Source organism: Myotis yumanensis, unplaced genomic scaffold (genome assembly GCF_028538775.1).
Source record: "Myotis yumanensis isolate MYYU_CA2020_CCGP unplaced genomic scaffold, mMyoYum1.0.hap1 SCAF_1, whole genome shotgun sequence".
In the NCBI taxonomy this organism is placed as follows: domain Eukaryota; kingdom Metazoa; phylum Chordata; class Mammalia; order Chiroptera; family Vespertilionidae; genus Myotis; species Myotis yumanensis.
In genome coordinates this window covers 9,633,242-9,650,719 of record NW_027223752.1, presented here as the reverse complement: position 1 = coordinate 9,650,719, position 17,478 = coordinate 9,633,242, and the positions used below count along the sequence as shown (strand labels likewise).

Below are 17,478 nucleotides of genomic sequence, written 5' to 3'. Positions count from 1 at the left end.
GGCGCTGCCTGGGGCCCCACCGTGCACAGGGCTGAGACTGGGCCTGGGGTCCTGGCCTCACCGGAAGGAGAGAGCAGCCCTGACCACCCCTGGGAGATCAGCGGGAGCTGGTGCTTGTAAAGGTTGCTTGAAGCTTATGTTTGTCTGCAAACAGCTCTCAGGGCCCAGAACCCATGGGGCCGTTCCTCACGCTCACAGGGCAGAGAGGCCAGATTCTAGGCCCAGCTCCACCTCTGGCCAGCTGTGGGGCTTGTAGCAAATGTCTTGCATCTCTGAGCCTCAGTTTCCTCACAGTGAGGTCGGACTTGATGGACCCAGGACCATGATGTGTTAAGTCAGCTCGTGCCAGCCCAGGAGAGCTAATTGTGTACGTCTCTGTGCCCTCCTCGTCCATGTTGGTAGAAGCTGAAATGGAGCACTGAGGAGATATTTACACTGTGGAAATTGGTAAACTCTACAAATCCGAACTCTTTTTTCTTCAGAGAACCGGTCGTGAAGCATTTCCCAGCACACCCCTGTCTAAGGCCCATGGCAGATCCCGGTATCTTTGACCGTGGCCCCAGCCCTGGGCAGGACAGAGGAGTGACCGGTGTGAACACACGTGGGCCTCAATTCAGCCCACTGCCCGGGTCCTATGTCCCAAGCTCTGTGGTAGTGACTGGATGATGAGGCAGAGGCTCAGAGTGGTTAAACAACTTGGGAGCGGGAGCCATCCAGCTGTGCTTGACGGTGTGGGAGGGGACGAGAAATCAGTAAGGGAAGGTAGGAAGGGTGCCCCGGGCACAGGGAATGGTGCATGTGAAGGCACAGAGGTGTAAAAGTGCCTGTGGAGGTCAGAGAATGGCCCACAATTCAACCCAGTGGAGTGCTATGTGGAAGGTGATGGAGGCGGAATGTCGCTCTGAGTCAGAAGTTGCAAAGCAGAGTGTAGAGTAAGCGCTGGGAGCTGGGGCAGTCCAGGAGGGCTTCGTGGAGGAGGTGGAACTTGAAGCAAGAGTGTTGACGTAGCAGGAACATGGGATTATGCGTGTAATAAAGCTAGATTCAAGTCTTGGTTCACCACCTCCTAGCCATGTGACCTTAGACCGGAAGCTTAACTTCTCTGGGACTCACTTTCCTCATCTGTGAAGTAGGCATAATGACTCTAACACAGCTCAGAGTTGGTTTAGGAGTTCACTGGTATAATGAGTTTGTAAAATATGCATTGCATCTTTAAATGTTGGTGCTGTGTGGGAGACGGAGGCACGGCCTTTGGAAGGAAAGGGGAGGGCTTGCCAGGTGGGTGAGTGGCGAAAACCAAGGGGCAGGAATGCAGGTGACTTGCATAGAGGCCATCGACTAGGCCATGTGGCTGGAGGAGAGGAGGGTCATTCACGTGGGACAGGTGTCTGTGGGCCCAATTGCAGAAGGCCTTGAACATCAGGGTAAGAGATCTGGACTTCATTCCCTAAGCAGTGGGGAGCCATTGATGGTTCTTGTGAAGAGACGTAGCATGATCGGAGCTGTAACTCAAGATAAGTTGGTAGACAGAGTAGATCATAGGACAGAGAGCCTGCTGGGGGGCAGCCTTAGAGAGTGGGGCTGGGAAAGCAAAGGGTGAGCAAAGGAGGCAGTGAGGAGGAAGACACCGCTGGCCACAGGGGAGAGAGGGCCCCAGAAGAAAAGGGGGACTCCCAGGCCTTGCATCTCAGCACTTGGGGGCGGGGGGATGGGTTCCTTGATGGAAATGGGAGGCCTCAGTAAGGGCTGGTTTCCAGGAACAGATGACGCACACCCTGGCTTGGCCCCCAATGGGGAAGGACTCGTGGAGTCTCTGTAAAGGCTTATCTGAGTTGGTGCCAAGTCACCAGCTCTGAGGTCTTGCTGGGAGCTCGGCAGTCATCCATCACCCATTCATTCATTCATTCATTCACCCATTCATTCCTCCAGCACCGTGCCATGCCCAGCACTGTGCCATGCTCTGTGTACTGGGGCGACAGAGAGTTGCTCATGGGTAGGTGGAGGGACAGATGCAGGAGTCCCCTGCAGCGGGTGGCTGAATACAACGTGGTGGGAATCAAGGAGATGCGCCCCAAAGCCCGCCTCTGATGCACCGGGTCAGCCAAGATTCTCAAGAAGAGAAGAAAGAGAAAGGGGCAAAGGACTCTCCAATCCCACAGAGCACAGAGCCACAGTCTGGAGGGCTTCCTCCCGTCCCCCTCCCCCATCTCTAAGTCCTCAAACCTGGGCCCCAGCTGGACCACCCTTTTGGCTGAAAGTCACTGTCCCTCCAGCTGGGTTTCCCATCTTGGCACTAGAGACAGTTAGGGGCTGAGTAATTCTGTTCGGCGGGGGGCTGTCCTTGCACCGTAAGATGTGTAGCAGCATCCCTGGCCTCGACGCCAGGGGGACCATCACTCTAGTGGTGACAACCAAAAAAGCGACTCCAGATATTGCCACACGGGCCCTCGGGGGTAAAGTCCCCCTGCTGGAGAACCAGGGCTCGAAAGCAAATGACGTTCCTGACTGGACCCCTCGGTGCGTTATTCATAGAACACCCCAGAAGACGATGTCCTTGGAGCCGGAGTAGAAATTCCGTCAGCCCAAATCCACACGTGAGCGCCAGTGAATTCCAAAGGCACAGGTGGGCTTTGCCTCACATTCCTGCTGCCTGACTCCCCTTGTTCCTAACTCATAACTCAAACAAGAAACAAGTCTCCTGGATGCCAGGATTCTAATCATTCCATTATCACCATGGAAAACAACCTCTGGCACAAAACAGCCTTTCCCTGGGAACCGATTAGTCATGTCCTGGCTCCTAGAGGTTTATGGGAAGGCTTTCTCCCGCACGGGCCGATTCTGTGCCGGGAGGGCGCGGGAGCCTTGGAACAAATCTTCAGAGAGCCTCGCAGCACCGAGCTGCATCGCGAATGTTCTGTAGCGGGTGCTTCCATGGGAGCATGGTGGGAGCCCTCCATGGAAAGCGGCCCATAGGATTCTCACCAAAACCCCCTGGGATATCATGTTCTCTGTGTCAGTTCACCGGTGACTGGAAACGCAGGCTCAGAGACGTAAAGCCATTAGCCCAAGGTCACACAGCTAGGTAGCGGTGTGCTGGGACTTGAGGGGGGTCTGCCTGCCTCTGCTGATCAGTGCTGTGCTACCAGCCCCTTCAGCCTGTTCATTTTATAGGCAGAAAAACTGGGGCCACCCGAGAAAACAAAACATGGGTGTCGGTAAGAGCTCACCTTTCCGTGGCACTTTATGGGCTCCAAATCGCGTTCGTATTATTTTCCTCATTTTTTTCTCTTGAAAACCTGAAAGACCATCAGGGCCGGTGTTGCTGGCCCCATGTTGCAGCTATAAAAACTGAGTTGGGCCAGGAAAAAAGAAGAAAAAATAAACCTGAGCGTGGCCAGGAAGGCAGGCCACAGGCACACCTTTCTCTGGAAAGCAAACAAGGATGAGTGGAACTATGGAGACACCCGTGTCCACGCAGAGCCCACTGAGGCGGTGCTGGTTCGTGCTTCTCGGGGTGCGATCCCCAGAGGGGCTGGGATATTCAACACTGAGCTCCTGTCTTTTTTTGAAAGAAACTCCGAACCCATTAGTAGTCACTCCCCATCCCCTCCTCCCCCAGTGCCTGGCAACCACTAGTCCACTTCTGTCTCCCTGGATTTGCTGATCCTGGGCATTTCATATGAATGGAATCATACAATACGTGCAACACGTGGTCTTCGGGGATTGCTCCTTTCATGTAGCGTAATGATTTCAAGGTTCATCGGTGTCGGAGCATGTACCGGTAGTGTGTTCTTTTTATGGCCAGCGGGTGTCCCATTGTCTGGATCGACCACATTTTGTCTGTTCGCTCACCAGCCGATAAATATTTTTGCTGTTTTCCGCCTTTGGGCTTTTATGAACGATGTTGCTATGACCGTGTGAGTACAAGTCTGTGTGTGAACATTTCTCTCGGGTGTGCAACCGGGAGTGGAATTACTGGGTCAAATGTTAAGATGAGTAATCGTTTAACTCAGTATTTTAAAAAATAAAAATTAGTGCACAAAAATCTGTGATGAACAAAAACATCAGCCTTTTTAAGCAAAGGCAGGGTGTTGTCTGTTGTGTGGCCCGTGTGACTGTACAACAGGAACAGACATTTCCAATCAGCTGGTGACTTCCTGGGCTCGTGTGAGTTTGTGGAGCCTGACAATGGCATGCAGGCAGATGTTTAACCAGGGTTTGACATGCAGTTGTGTTTTTTCATTAACTTCTTCCACTTGGGTTCAAAATACGAGGGGATATTTTGATAAGTAGCTGTCGGAGCACACATGTTCCTGTTGCCACAGGCCCCGCTGTGGCCCAATAAAGCACTGACCGCTGACGTGGTTTCATTTAACTCTCAAATCTCCACCTCCTTCTCCAGCCTCTCTGCCCAGATTAGAGGAGGGCAGGACTGTCCCCGGGTTTGCAGCTAGTGAATGGGAGAGCTGGGATTTGAACCTGGGCCTGCAGCCAGAGGCCTGGCTCTACACCACTCACTGTCCCTCTCACAACTTCATAAGGTGTGTGGCCAAGGGAGAGTCACTTAAGCTCTCTGAGCCTCAGTCTCTTCTTCAGGAAGGCGGGCAAAATACCCACTCTGTGTGATTGCTGTGAGGAATGATGTGCACATACACAGTCAACTGGGAAATTTGCTTTCCTCCCTGGAGGTGCGTGCCTTGAGGCAACGAAATGAATCACTAATTGAAACCTGTCCTCATGTGTGCTATGGGAACACACAACCATGTCCCCCTAAAGCAGCGGTTCTCAACCTGTGGGTCGCGACCCGCTTGGGGGTCGAACGACCCTTTCACAGGGATCACCTAAGACCATCGGAAAACACATATATAATTACATATTGCTTTCGTGATTAATCACTATGTTTTATGTTCAATTTGTAACAATGAAAATATATCCTGCATATCAGATATTTACATTACAATTCATAACAGTAGCAAAATTACAGTTGTGAAGTAGCAACGAAAATAATTTTATGGTTGGGAGTCACCACAACATGAGGAACTGTATTAACAGGTCACGGCATTAGGAAGGTTGAAAACCACTGCCCTAAATGAAGCCACATGTGAACATTTCATTTTTGTCCTCAGGCTTAGAAAAATAACTTGGTTTCCCTGCCCCCCTAACCACCCCCCCGCCCCCCAAGAAACAGGTGTATTTTCTCAGGGACACTGAGAAGAATGTAGCTGATTGTGTTTCCCTTTTCACTTTGGCCACCAGGAAACTCAAAAGCCAGATTGGTGGCTCCAAAGGAGCAGTTGTGTGACTTCTTGCTTATGCGTGTGTTTGCTTTTTCCCATGATGCACAATTCCTCTTGGAATCTATGTTTGCCCTGATGTTTACATTTTTATTGTAGATTTTTACTGTTTTATCATGTATTTCCTGATGGGCCACCTAAACCTTTGGTAAAACATGCCAAGTAGAACTACCTTTTTGAGAGAAGTGTAGATTGCCTGGTGTGTATTTGAACTGATTATTCATCTCTCCCAAGACACAGCGGGCAGCAGCCCTGGATGACCCTCTGGGGCCATGCCCAGGCCTGGTAGCTCTGAGTCTGGAGGCCTTTGTCCTCCGAGCCCTTTAGTGAGAGGAGGCGAGAAGGGAGTTGGGGAGCCCAGTGGCTGTTCCTCACTGTGCAAAGCTGCCCTGCCAAGTGGTCCTGGTCCCCAGGGCACCTGTATTCAGGCTAAGAGACCAACGGGGAGCTCCAGGAGGAATCCTCGCCCTCCGGGTCCCACCTCTGATTTTTGTGTTGCCATATGGTCAGTCTTCAGAGCCCAACTGGGAAGGCCCCCCTTCCAGCCGCTTCTCTTCCCCAAGGCCTCTGTTCCTGCGGAGAGGCTCGCGCCCTGCGAACATCTCCCGCATAAGCAGCAGGGAGGAGCGCTCCCTTTTGGAGGGCTGTACATTTTAAAGGAAACCCTCTGGAAAGGGCGCCACCTCAGCCCAAGGAATGAACGTGGAATGGTGGAATTGCTGCCTGGTAGCACTGATTGAGGGAGGGCTTTCTGTTTTGCAGATGGAGGGAGATGTGTGGTTTCAGAGGGAAGGCAGGGGGTTGGGGGATGAGAGAGGGGAGCGGGTAAGAGATCAACCAAAGGACTTGTAAGCATGCATATAAGCATAACCCATGGACACAGACAGTAGTGGGGGGTGAGGGCGTGTGCTGGGGGTGGGAACGGCTGGGGAGAGGTCAATAGGGGGAAAGGAGACATATGTAATACTTTCAACAATAAAGAATTTTTAAAAATACCTAAAAAGGGGGGGGGGGGGGAGTGCAGGGAGCCTTCCCAGAAGACATCAACGTCAGACAGGCAGGTGCTTCTGGGTGGGCCCGTGGAGACGCGTGGTGTGAACTTGACTGCCAGTCAGTCAGGCAGCAAGTGGCATTGAGGGGAAGGGCAGGAAAGAGGAAGGGCCTGGGTCTTGCCCGCCCCGGCGGAGGGCACCTTTCTCGGTTCCTTCTTCCCAAGCCCGGACTGTGTCACAGGCCACCCCCCTGAAGTCTGCTTCCAGGGTCGCCCCCGTCCTGAGAGTCCTAAGAGAGCGGGAAGGTTCCTCTTCCAGCAGTGACCACCCGCTGCCCAGAAAACCACCGGCCCCTCCCCCTGGGCAGGGGGCCGCTCACAGGGAGAACCTCTCACTCACCGCCTTCTGCCTCCTTCCTCCTCCCAGGGAAGCCCTACGGGGCAGACGACTTCCTGCCCGTGCTCATGTACGTGCTGGCCCGCAGCAACCTCACGGAGATGCTTCTCAACGTGGAGTACATGATGGAGCTCATGGACCCCGCCCTGCAGCTGGGGGAGGGTGAGTCACTCTGGGGCGGTCTCTGGGCCCCGGGGGCCTATTGCACACCCCCAACCCAGCCCAGCGGGGGGTACACTGGGCAGTCCAGCGAGCACCTCCTAGATGTCAGACTCCACTGAGCTTTGGGGACACCGCACAGAGCCCGACACAGACCCTGTGCTGGTGGAGCTCACGGACTAGCAGGGGAACTGGGCCAATCAAGGGACCATGTCACTGCTGCTTGACATATGCTGAAATGGTGAGAAGCCCAGAGGGTATAGGAGCTTGTTTACTCAGGCGGTGCAGTCAGAGAAGGCTTCCTGGAGGAGGTCACACCTGAGCGGAGCATGGGAGATTGAATAGGAACCAGCCAGATAAAGAATGGGGAACAGCCCTAGCTGGTTTTTCTCAATGGTTAGAGCGTCAGCCCAAAGACTGAAGAGTCTTGAGTTTGATTTTGATGAAGGGCACATACCTCGGTTGCAGGCTCGATCCCTGGCCCTGGTTGGGGAGCGTGCGGGAGGCAACCAATCAATGTGTTTCTCTCACATGGATGTTTCTCTCTGTCTCTACCCCTCCCTTCCCCTTTCTAAAGATCAATGGAAAAAATATCCTCTGGTGAGGATTAACAAGAAAATAGAAGGGGAACCGCAGCTGCTAGTCGTGTAAAAGAGCAGGCTGCAGTGTCCATGGGGCTTCTGCGAGGGGAACGATGGTCATTTCCCAGGCTGGGGCGGCCCTGTGGGCGCTCAGCCCCCTGCTCAGCCAGCCCTGGGCCAGGTCCTCAGTGGGTGGAGGTTAAGGCTATGAGTAAATGGCAGGGCTGTGGTCTGCTCCACACCCCCTCAGTTTTCCTTCCCCTTTCTTCCTTCCCTCCCATTCCTCCCACCCACTCAGCCTCAGCCACGCCTCCGCCAAGAATCCCAGAGGTGCAGCCTGCCCAGGTATCAGCTCTGAGGGACCCCGAATTGTCCTCTAACACATCCGCCTCGAAGGGTGAAACAAGGCTCTCAGGCCCCAAGTGGCCCCTTTGGGCTTTGTGGTTTTATGCTAAACCGACCCTCTTTGCATCTGTTTGCATTTTTAGCAACCATCGGTCTCTGAGCAACAGCTTCTGTGATTTCTTGGAAGGTCAGAGGAGCGTGGAAAGCATGACGTTTACTGTCACATGTGACTTTGGTTTGTGCCCTAGGACCACTAGATCTATTTTTCTCTCCTCCATAGTTAAAACTTCCCTGCAGTTGGAACAACCTGTCTCCCAGAGGGTGTAGGAACTCAGTAGAAGCCAGGCCCCTTCAGCAGTGATTATCAGCCACCCAGTACATCCATCCACCCATCCACCCATCTATCCACCCACTCACCCATCCACCCACCCATCTATCCACCCACACACCCATCCACCCACCCATCTATCCACCCACCCATCTATCCATCCACCCCCCATCCATCCATCCATCCATCTATCCACCCACTCACCTATCCACCCACCCATCCATCCACCCACCCATCTATCCATCCACCCCCCATCCATCCATCCATCTATCCACCCACTCACCTATCCACCCACCCATCTATCCATCCACCCCCCATCCATCCACCCATCTATCCACCTACTCACCCATCCACCCACCCATCTATCCACCCACTCACCCATCCACCCACCCACCCATCTATCCACCCACTCACCCATCTACCCACCCATCCATCCATCCATCCACCCCCCCATCTACCCATCCACCCATCTATCCACCTACTCACCCATCCACCCACCCATCTATCCACCCACTCACCCATCCACCCACCCACCCATCTATCCACCCACTCACCCATCCACCCACCCACCCATCTATCCACCCACTCACCCATCTACCCACCCATCCATCCATCCATCCACCCCCCCATCTACCCATCCACCCATCTATCCACCCACTCACCCATCCACCCACCCATCTATCCATCCATCCCCATCCATCCACCCACTCACCCATCCACCCACCCATCCACCCCCCCATCCATCCACCCATCTATCCATCCATCGACCCATCTATCCTTCTACCCACCCATCCATCTACCTACCTAGATACCTACCCATCTACCCACACACCCATCCACCCATGAATCCATCCACCAACCCATCCATCTATCTACCCATCTATCCATCCAGCCATCCAGCCATCTATCCATCCACCTACCCATCTATCCATCTATCCATCTACCCAGATACCTACCCACCCATCTCCCCATCCATCCATCCACCCACCCATTCATCTGTTCATTTAGCAGCTACTCATGTGCTTAGGGCCCCTGCCAGGCACTTGGGTTGCAGTGCAAGCAAGAGTAGTGAGCTGATAGTCTCATGAAAATGAATGAATGCCTTATTCTGTTCTGTCACATCTAGTGGATGTTGAGAAGACAGGAAGAAGGCTGGTGGGATAGGATGGTCGGGCAGGACAGGGCTCAGATGACCAAGGGAGTCGCTGAGCACAGAGAATCTTCTCATTACTTTTTTTTCTGTTTTCCAAATTTTCCACAGTGAGCATATGTTGCTCATCTTCCTGGAAAGAAATCATTTAAAAATTCTGTGAAAGGACTGTTTCCAAACCCACGGGGCTGTTACCGAGTCTTAGAGACAAAGGATGGCGTGAGGCAGGGAGGCTCTGTGGTGGTCTCAGCACTGGCTCACTCTCCGGCAGTGACCAGCCCGCCCTGGCCACCAGGACTCCTAATGGGGCTCCAAGCCAGGCACAGGGGCTGAGCAGGGGCAGGACAGGGACATCCTTGGCCCAACTACTCTCTCCTTATGGACCTGCACCCCCACCCCATCCTGCCATGGCCTCCTGGGTCCTTCTTCCTGTTCCTGACGCTTTCAGGGTTCCGGTGGAAAGGTGATATCCTTCAGGCAGGAACATTGGTCTGTTATGGGCTACAGTGTGTTCCTGAGAAAAACGAAAGTACAAATAAATACAGAAAGGCCTTAAATGCTTTATAGTTTCTGACCCAAGGCTGCCTCAATCCCCTGCAGCCTGCCCTCTTTCAGACTTAAGTAACCAGAGACCCTCACCCCACTTCTGGCCCTATGAGGGGATTTCGAAGAAATCTGTGGGGTGTTTGCTGGAATAAAGATTAAGTGGGATAAACCTAGCCAGGCTGCTACACTTGCCCCTCCCAGTAGCCTGCCCCCCCACTCCCCCCCCCCCCCCCCCCACACACACAGCAGCGTCAGACCCTGCCCATGGGGGCCAGAGGACAAATGTCACACCATGCAGCACACACCAGGAGGTGGGATGGCTGGCATGGGTGCCTCCCTGCATCCGTGTTCCTAGGCCGATAGCCAGGGCGGGAGGTCGCAGCACCCAGGCCAGGCCTCAACAGCTATTAGCCTCCTGTTCTGAGATGACTTGGGGATCCCCAGCTTGGGCAGGGGCTCCCACCCTTCAAGTCTGCCAGCTATCAGGCCCCATCTGGAAGTATCTGGGCCCAAGGATGAGGGACAGACACTGTATTTCCCCGGCTTCACCCTCACGTCCTAGCTGGGCGGTGGTGCCCAGGGTGCTCCATCGCCAAAGCCCCCGCGCGCAGGTAAAGAGGGTGCCGACAGTCCCTGCTCTTGGTCCTCACGGAGCTCAGAGATGCCTGGACACAGGCGCCCTCGGGGAGTCCCCAGTCTTGAGCACTTCAGTTGCTAGAACCTCAGAGGAGAAGTAGCACAGGATGCAGTAAAATGAGCCGTGTGGGGGCGGGATTTCGGTCCCGGTTCTGCCTCTGATTGGCTGGAGCCCTGGGGCAAGTGGTGTAACCTCTCTGGCTCAGGAAAGTGAAGGCACTGGGCTGGATTTGGGGTTTTCCACTTGTCTGGGCAGTTTTGTGTTCTGCAGAGATAGCCGTGGGCAGAAGGAGCGGTGGAGCTGGGCTCTGCCTTCTCGTGTTCCACGGTTCATAGTAGCACACGGTTCTGCGTTCAACAAAAAGCCCGCAAGCTGGGCTCCGGAGTCTGTGCACTGTGGGACCTTCGTGTTCCGCCAGCTGTCCCACCAGCTGTTCCGCCTGCTGTAGTTTGGCAAAGGACAAGTGATGGGGTCCCATTTTCTCTGCAGCGAGCCTATCTATCAGGTGTGAGAGGTCAGGGTAGAACAGGCTGGGGAGATGAGAAGTCGAGAGGTCCTACGCCTTAGGCTGATGGGACCCCAGCCCCCTGTGAGCCCCTCCCTGCAGCTCCCACCATCCTGCCACCATGGGATGGACAGGAGACCCAGGTAGCTGCGGGGCACCTGGCTGGAGCCAGCTCAGGTTCCAAACCGCTCCCAAAAGCAGCCGCATGGACTCATCCACCACGTCCACTCTCCACGCCGGCTGACAGCTGGCTAATATCTTAATGGGGCAGTGAGTTTTACTCCTCAAAGGGCAACACTTTCTCCCCAGAGAGATCAGCTCCAAACCTCACTGTGGTTGGTGTCACCTGCCACCTAGTGGCCCTCGGTGGTACTGCATGGCATCCTACAGAGGGAAGTGGCCTGGGAGGTCTCCTGGGCTGTGAAAACAAAAAACAAAAAACAGGACGTGAGCAAGAGGAATGGCTAAAGGACTTGGGGTTCCTTCCCCTTCTCCTGCGAGCACCTCCCTTAGGTCACCTACCCACCCACCGTGCATTACTCATTACTAAGTACTGTTCCACTAGTATATCATCTCATTTACTTTTCACGTGGATACTATGGGATGTGCAGCTGAGGAAACAGGTGTAGAGAGGGCACTAACTCACCTGAGATCACAGGGCAGAGACCTAGATCCTGCTCTGCCTCCAGAACTGTTCTCCATCGGCCCACGGCACTCAGGTCCCAGCCAGGGACACGGATGGGAAACAGGACCATCGAGGCGCGCCAACTAGAGGACAGGGACTCCCGGCAATGGGGTTGGAGGCACCAGGAAAGGCCTCCGGTCACATGCAGGCTTCCTGCTTCACGGAGAAAGGAGACCATGAGTGGCTCATGGCCCTTCTCTGACAAGGGACACCAGGCCAAGTTCTACACGGCCCTGGCACACTTTTTTTTTTTTTAATGTCTCTTTCCTACTATGACAGGGTGTGTGATCCTGTGGCCATAACCCCTTTATTATAACCTCCACCAAACCTAGCCAGGGCGTGGCCTTCTCTCATGTTGGCTGTAGAGTTTGTAGGTAAATGTAGCTTCATCCGGTGGAAGTTAGGGATGCTCTAAGCTGCAAATAACTCACGATGCAGCTAATAATGGTTTAAATCAGAGTAAAGGGCTGTATGTCTCTTGCACCAAGAAGTCGTGGGGTATGCAACTGATCATGACGGTGGTTTTTAGCCTTGCCATCAGGAAAGCGTGGACCCAGCTCTTTCCCTTGTTCTTAGGGCATGAGCCTTTGTCTACGTGCCTCTCACTCCTGGTCACAAAACAGCTGCTGTGTCTCAGGGCTTATGTCTGTGTTCCAGGTCGGAAGAAGGGAATGGGCAAAACCCAAAGGGACATATCAACTGAGTCTCCTCCTTTTTTATATCTTATATAATAAAAGGCTAATATGCAAATCAACCGAACAGCAGAACAACAGATTACTATGATACGCACTGACCACCAGGGGGCAGACACTCAATGAAGGAGCAACCCCCTGGTGGTCAGCCCACTCCCACAGGGGGAGCACCGCTCAGCCAGAAACCCTGAGCCGGGCTCACAGCTGTCAAGTGCTGCAGCAGTGGCAGCACTAAGGATGTCTGACTGCTAGCTTAGGCCCGCTCCCCCCGGGCCTAAGCCATTGGTTGGACACCCCCTGAGGGCTCCTGGACTGCGAGAGAGCACAGGCCGGGCTGAGAGACCCCCCCTGAGTACACGAATTTCATGCACCAAGCCTCTAGTGTGTGTGTGTGTGTGTGTGTATATATATATATATATATATAAATTAATAGAAGCTACTTTTCTTTCTTTTTAATTGAACTTATTGGGGTAACATTGGTTAATAAAATTATATAGGCTTCGGGTGTACAATTCTCTAATACATCATTTTGTTGTGTGCTCACCAACCCAGAGTCTGCCCCACCCAGGGACTTCCACTTACATCTAAATAGCCAGAACGGGATCTCCTGCTCTCTACCCCGAGTTGCAAGGGAGTCAGGGCAGTAAGCATTTTCTACTGATTGTTATTTCCCTCAAAAAGGTAAAGGTCAGTTAGTAAGGAAGAACGAGAAGATGGAGTTTGGGTGGGTCACTAGGAGAATCAGCCTCACCTCAAAAATCATTGTCCCGGTACCTACAGGGCTGGGGGAAAGGCCGGGTAAGTGGGAGGGAACCCCATGAAAGTCCTCCTTCCTCTCTAAAGTGAGGGGCTCCCTTTGTGGGTGGCCCAGGCGGCCCTAGTCAACCCGCACACCCTTGTCTCCGCAGGTTCCTACTATCTGACCACCACCTATGGGGCCCTGGAGCACATCAAGAACTACGACAAGATCACGGTGACCAGGCAGCTGAGCGTGGAGGTGCAGGACTCCATCCACCGCTGGGAGCGCCGGCGCACGCTCAACAAGGCCCGCGCCTCCCGCTCCTCCGTGCAGGTGACGCCTGGGATAGGGGATGGGAGGAGACCAGGCGCACACACCATCCCCACTGCCATGGGAGGAGACCAGGCACACACACCATCCCCACTGCCAGGGAGGAGACTGTACCCACACCATCCCCACCGCCAGGGAGGGGAGACCAGGTCCCAGACACCATCCCCACTGCCGGGGAGGGGAGACCAGGCCCCACACCATCCCCACTGCCATGGGAGGAGACTGTACCCACACCATCCCCACTGCCATGGGAGGAGACTGTACACACACCATGCCCACTGCCATGGGAGGAGACTGTACCCACACCATCCCCACTGCCATGGGAGGAGACTGTACCCACACCATCCCCACTGCCATGGGAGGAGACTGTACACACGCCATCCCCACTGCCATGGGAGGAGTGAGCTGGGCTTCCCATCCGGGAAGAAAGGGCGATCCCAGTGACGCTCTTGACACAGCGCCTGGTATGCACCCCTGTCACCATCCGTCCACAAGGGGCAGTCCCGCACATACCCCTTCCCACCTGCCCTCTGGGTGCTTGGGAAAGAGGCCTCCCTCGCAGCCATGGTGTGAACTGCAAAGGGCTGGTGTTTTCCCACTTTACAGTGGAGGAAATGGAGGCTCAGAGGTCAGGGTCACACAGTGAGTGAGAGCAGGGACTGGAGGGCCCATCCTTCCACCATAGGATCCTCCCTCCCAGGCTGGTGGGGAAGGTGTAGGTGCCATTGGTGTGTGTGTGTGTGTGTGTGTGTGTGTGTGTGTGTGTGTCTGTTCATGCGCCTATGCTGCCCCCCATCCCCAGCCACATGCAGAAGCATCGCCTCACCCTGCCCTGCCCCTCTCTACCTGGCCTAAACCCTCCACCTTTCAGGCCCAGCTCCCCTCCCGCTTCCACCAAGCCTCTTCCTTCCCTCCAGTCCCCCCCCCCCCGCCCCCCCCCCCCCCCACTTCCCTGTCTCCAGCTTGACCCACCCCAGGCTCTTCCAGCCCTAAGGCCTGAGCTGTTCTGCCTGCCTTAGTCCCAGCTGACCCTGGGCTGCTGGGGCCGGGACCTGCCTCCAGTTTTATCTATGCCGCCCTCCCTGCCCTGCATTGCCCCTGGGGTGCAGGAGGACCGCTGAAATGATGAGGAAGTGACAGATGAATACATACATGATGGCGAGCCGTGTACTGGCCGCCAGGGGGCGTGCTCCCTCCTCGGTGCCAAGACCAAGCCACTGACTCACCCTGCAGGGTCATCCCCTCGGAGAGGCGGGGTGCAGAGGGCCTTGCCTTAGGTGGCACAGCAGGGTCGGCCACGGGTACCCTGACTGCAGCCTCGCGACCGTCCGACCATCCCTTCTCTCTCCGGAGAGGAGTCTGGGGCCCAGAGAGGGAAAAGGTCTCGCCCAAGGCCACCCAGCTCCCCTGCGTGGGGTGTGGGGGGGAGACAGGATGCGCGTGGCCGGCTGGTGACCAAGCCCCCTCCGTCTCACCCCGCAGGACTTCATCTGCGTATCGTACCTGGAGCCGGAGCAGCAGTCGCGGACGCTGGCATCGCGGGCGGACACGCTGGCCACGGCGCTGTGCGCTCAGTGCGCGGAGAAGTTCGAGGTGCTGCACCCGCAGGACCACCGGCTCTTCGTGCTGGTGGACGGGCGCTGCTTCCAGCTGGCGGACGAGGCGCTGCCGCACCACATCAAGGGCTACCTGCTGCGGAGCGAGCCCAAGCGCGACTTCCACTTCGTGTACCGGCCCCTGGACGGCGGGGGCAGCGGGGACCCGCCCTGCCTCGTGGTGCGGGAGCCCAACTTCCTGTGAGGCCCGGGCCACCGCAGCCCCCTCGGTGGCAGTGTTTACTGAGACTGGCTGGGCCGAGAAGCGGGCAGACTGGGGTCACACTCGCTCACGCCCCATGCTCACACTCAGCTGGACCTCCTCATACAAGCAGGAGCCCATGTCTGACCACACACACACACACATACACACCCAACATGGATGCCCGTCTGTCACACGTGCTTGCAACCCAGTGAGCATGCCGAGGCCAGCGCGGCAGGACAGCTGTGAAAATGACAAGCAGCAGTGGCCAAGCATGCTTCCTGAGGGAGAGTCATAGCACTGGGGGGCCAGGTTACCTGTTAGAAAGGGAAACTGAGGCTCTGCCAGCTGCAGCAAAAAGAGCTCAAGACGGGCCCTGTTCACACACAGGCCCTGCCTTCCTGCACCATCGTCCAATCTGACTATTCCCTCTGGGCCCCAGGGCGCACTGGGGTATATAGGAGGCCCAGGATCTTAAGAGTATCTCTCAGGGTGTGTGCTGAAGAGACAGGCCCCCCTCCCTGCTCCAGAGCCTGCCCTCGGCTACCAGCACCCACAGTCTCTCCCGCAGCTTCTGAGCGCCTCTAGAAGCAGCCAGACATGCATCGGGACCCCAAACAAGGGCAGCTCCTCTGCTCCAGGGACGAGCCCAGCCTCGGGCACACAGGAACACTGACAGGGCCCTTGCCCTGGCGGACACCAGGGCTGTGGCCATTGCGGCAGGAGGCACTGTGTGGGGACAGTTTAATAAAAGCCCTTTTGAAAATGGTATCGCCTTTTCTCAAGGGGCTGGGACTCTGCTCAGCCGGCCAGGCAGCCCATGAATAGCCTAACTCCCTCCCCGGGAGGGGTTCAGAAGACTCCCTCCTTTCCACCGAGGGCCCTATCTTTTGAGAATTTGCCATGTAGCCTCAGCCTCAGAGCTCTGTGTGCCCCTCAGCCCGGTCGTCTCCTGCCTCCTCACCATCCTTGGTTCCCATCATTCCCAACTCTGGATTGCTTTCCAAACAGTCTCTTACCTTCCTGCTTCTGCTACCTATCCCAGAAATCCCATTCCCTAAAGTCTTTGCCTGGTCAAACTCCTATTCAGTCTTCAAAGCCCACCTCCTCCAGGAAGGCTTCTCTGATTTCTTAGACTGGCCAGATAGACCTTGTCCACGTTCCCACAGCCCCCTGGGCTCATCTCTCTCACAAGAGAGATCCCATCAGAGTGCAGTTGTCTGTTGATTCGTCTGCTTTCTCCACCAGGTTTGGACCATTCAGGGGTGTCCTCCGCATTAATTAAAAATATGTATTTGTGGAGTGCCTGCTCTGTCAGGCCCTGGGACACAGCAGAGAACACAGCAAAGCTCACGTGGATAGCATTGAGCAGGTTGCCCCAAGGGGGTCGGCCGGACCCCCCTGAATTAAACTCCTGGGCACCAACCAGCTCCCCCAGCCAGTCAGACCTGTAGGCCTCTGGCTCTGGGCCAGCCCCGTGTGAACTGTGGGACGTGCTCCGGCCAGATGCAGCCAGCCCTGGAGGACTTCCCAGGCTGGGGTTCGGTGTAGCAGACATGAGAAAACGCAAACCCAGAGCTTCGGGCAGCCAGCCAGGACCCCAGGTTGCCCCCTCCCCCACGCAGACCCTCTCCCCTTCCTGAGCTTCCAGTTGCCCCGAAGCCCTGAGCTGAGCTGTCTTCACAGCCTTGTGCCCCCAGCTGTAAGGCGAGGCACCCACCGCCTCCAACAAGACCTGAGACTGGCGGAGAAGGTCACGGGGGCCCATGACCCAAACACCCTCTTGCCCAGGTGGGGCCTCAGCTTGGTGTGGGGCGGAATTCAGAGGGTGGATTGGGCACAAGCCCAGCCCCGGGGGGATTATGTTAAGCTCCCAAGTAAGGGAACAGAGCCAGCCAGCGAGCGGGACTGAGAGGCCACTGTCAGAAGAGGGTGTGTGTGTGTACAGTGTATGCCTGGGTGTGCACCAGGCCCACCATCCTGAGGCCAATGCTGAGGCCCACCCATCATCAGGAGAGGCCAGAGGAGGAGGGGCGGGGCCACCTGGACCCCCTGTCATCCGGATGCCTCAGCCCCAAGGGAGGTGTGAGGGGACAACCTCAGGTGTGGGGGCCTGATCCAGGGCCACGGGACAGGGCCGTTGCGCATGCGGAGCTCTCGGTGGGCCTGGTGCTGTCAGCAATTCGCCTGCATTATTTCACTGAATCTGCACACAGCCCCTCGAGGGAGATATTACGGATGAGGACGTGCAGGCTCAAAGACAGGGGGTGTTAGTCTGCTCGGGCTGCCATAACAGAACACC

At 55.7% G+C, this 17,478-nt stretch overlaps 1 protein-coding gene across 1 annotated transcript in view; it reads left to right on the top strand.

Annotated features, from left to right (window-relative positions):
* The window catches only part of LOC139009364 (ras and Rab interactor 3-like), a 109,765-nt gene extending 93,839 nt beyond the window's left edge, over nt 1–15,926 (top strand). The window contains 3 exon segments of the mRNA XM_070413633.1: nt 6,713–6,844; nt 13,219–13,382; nt 14,862–15,926. Coding sequence (XP_070269734.1) covers nt 6,713–6,844; nt 13,219–13,382; nt 14,862–15,179 — 614 coding nt within the window. The 3' untranslated portion in view covers nt 15,180–15,926.
* Nucleotides 15,927–17,478: the final 1,552 nt, after the last annotated feature.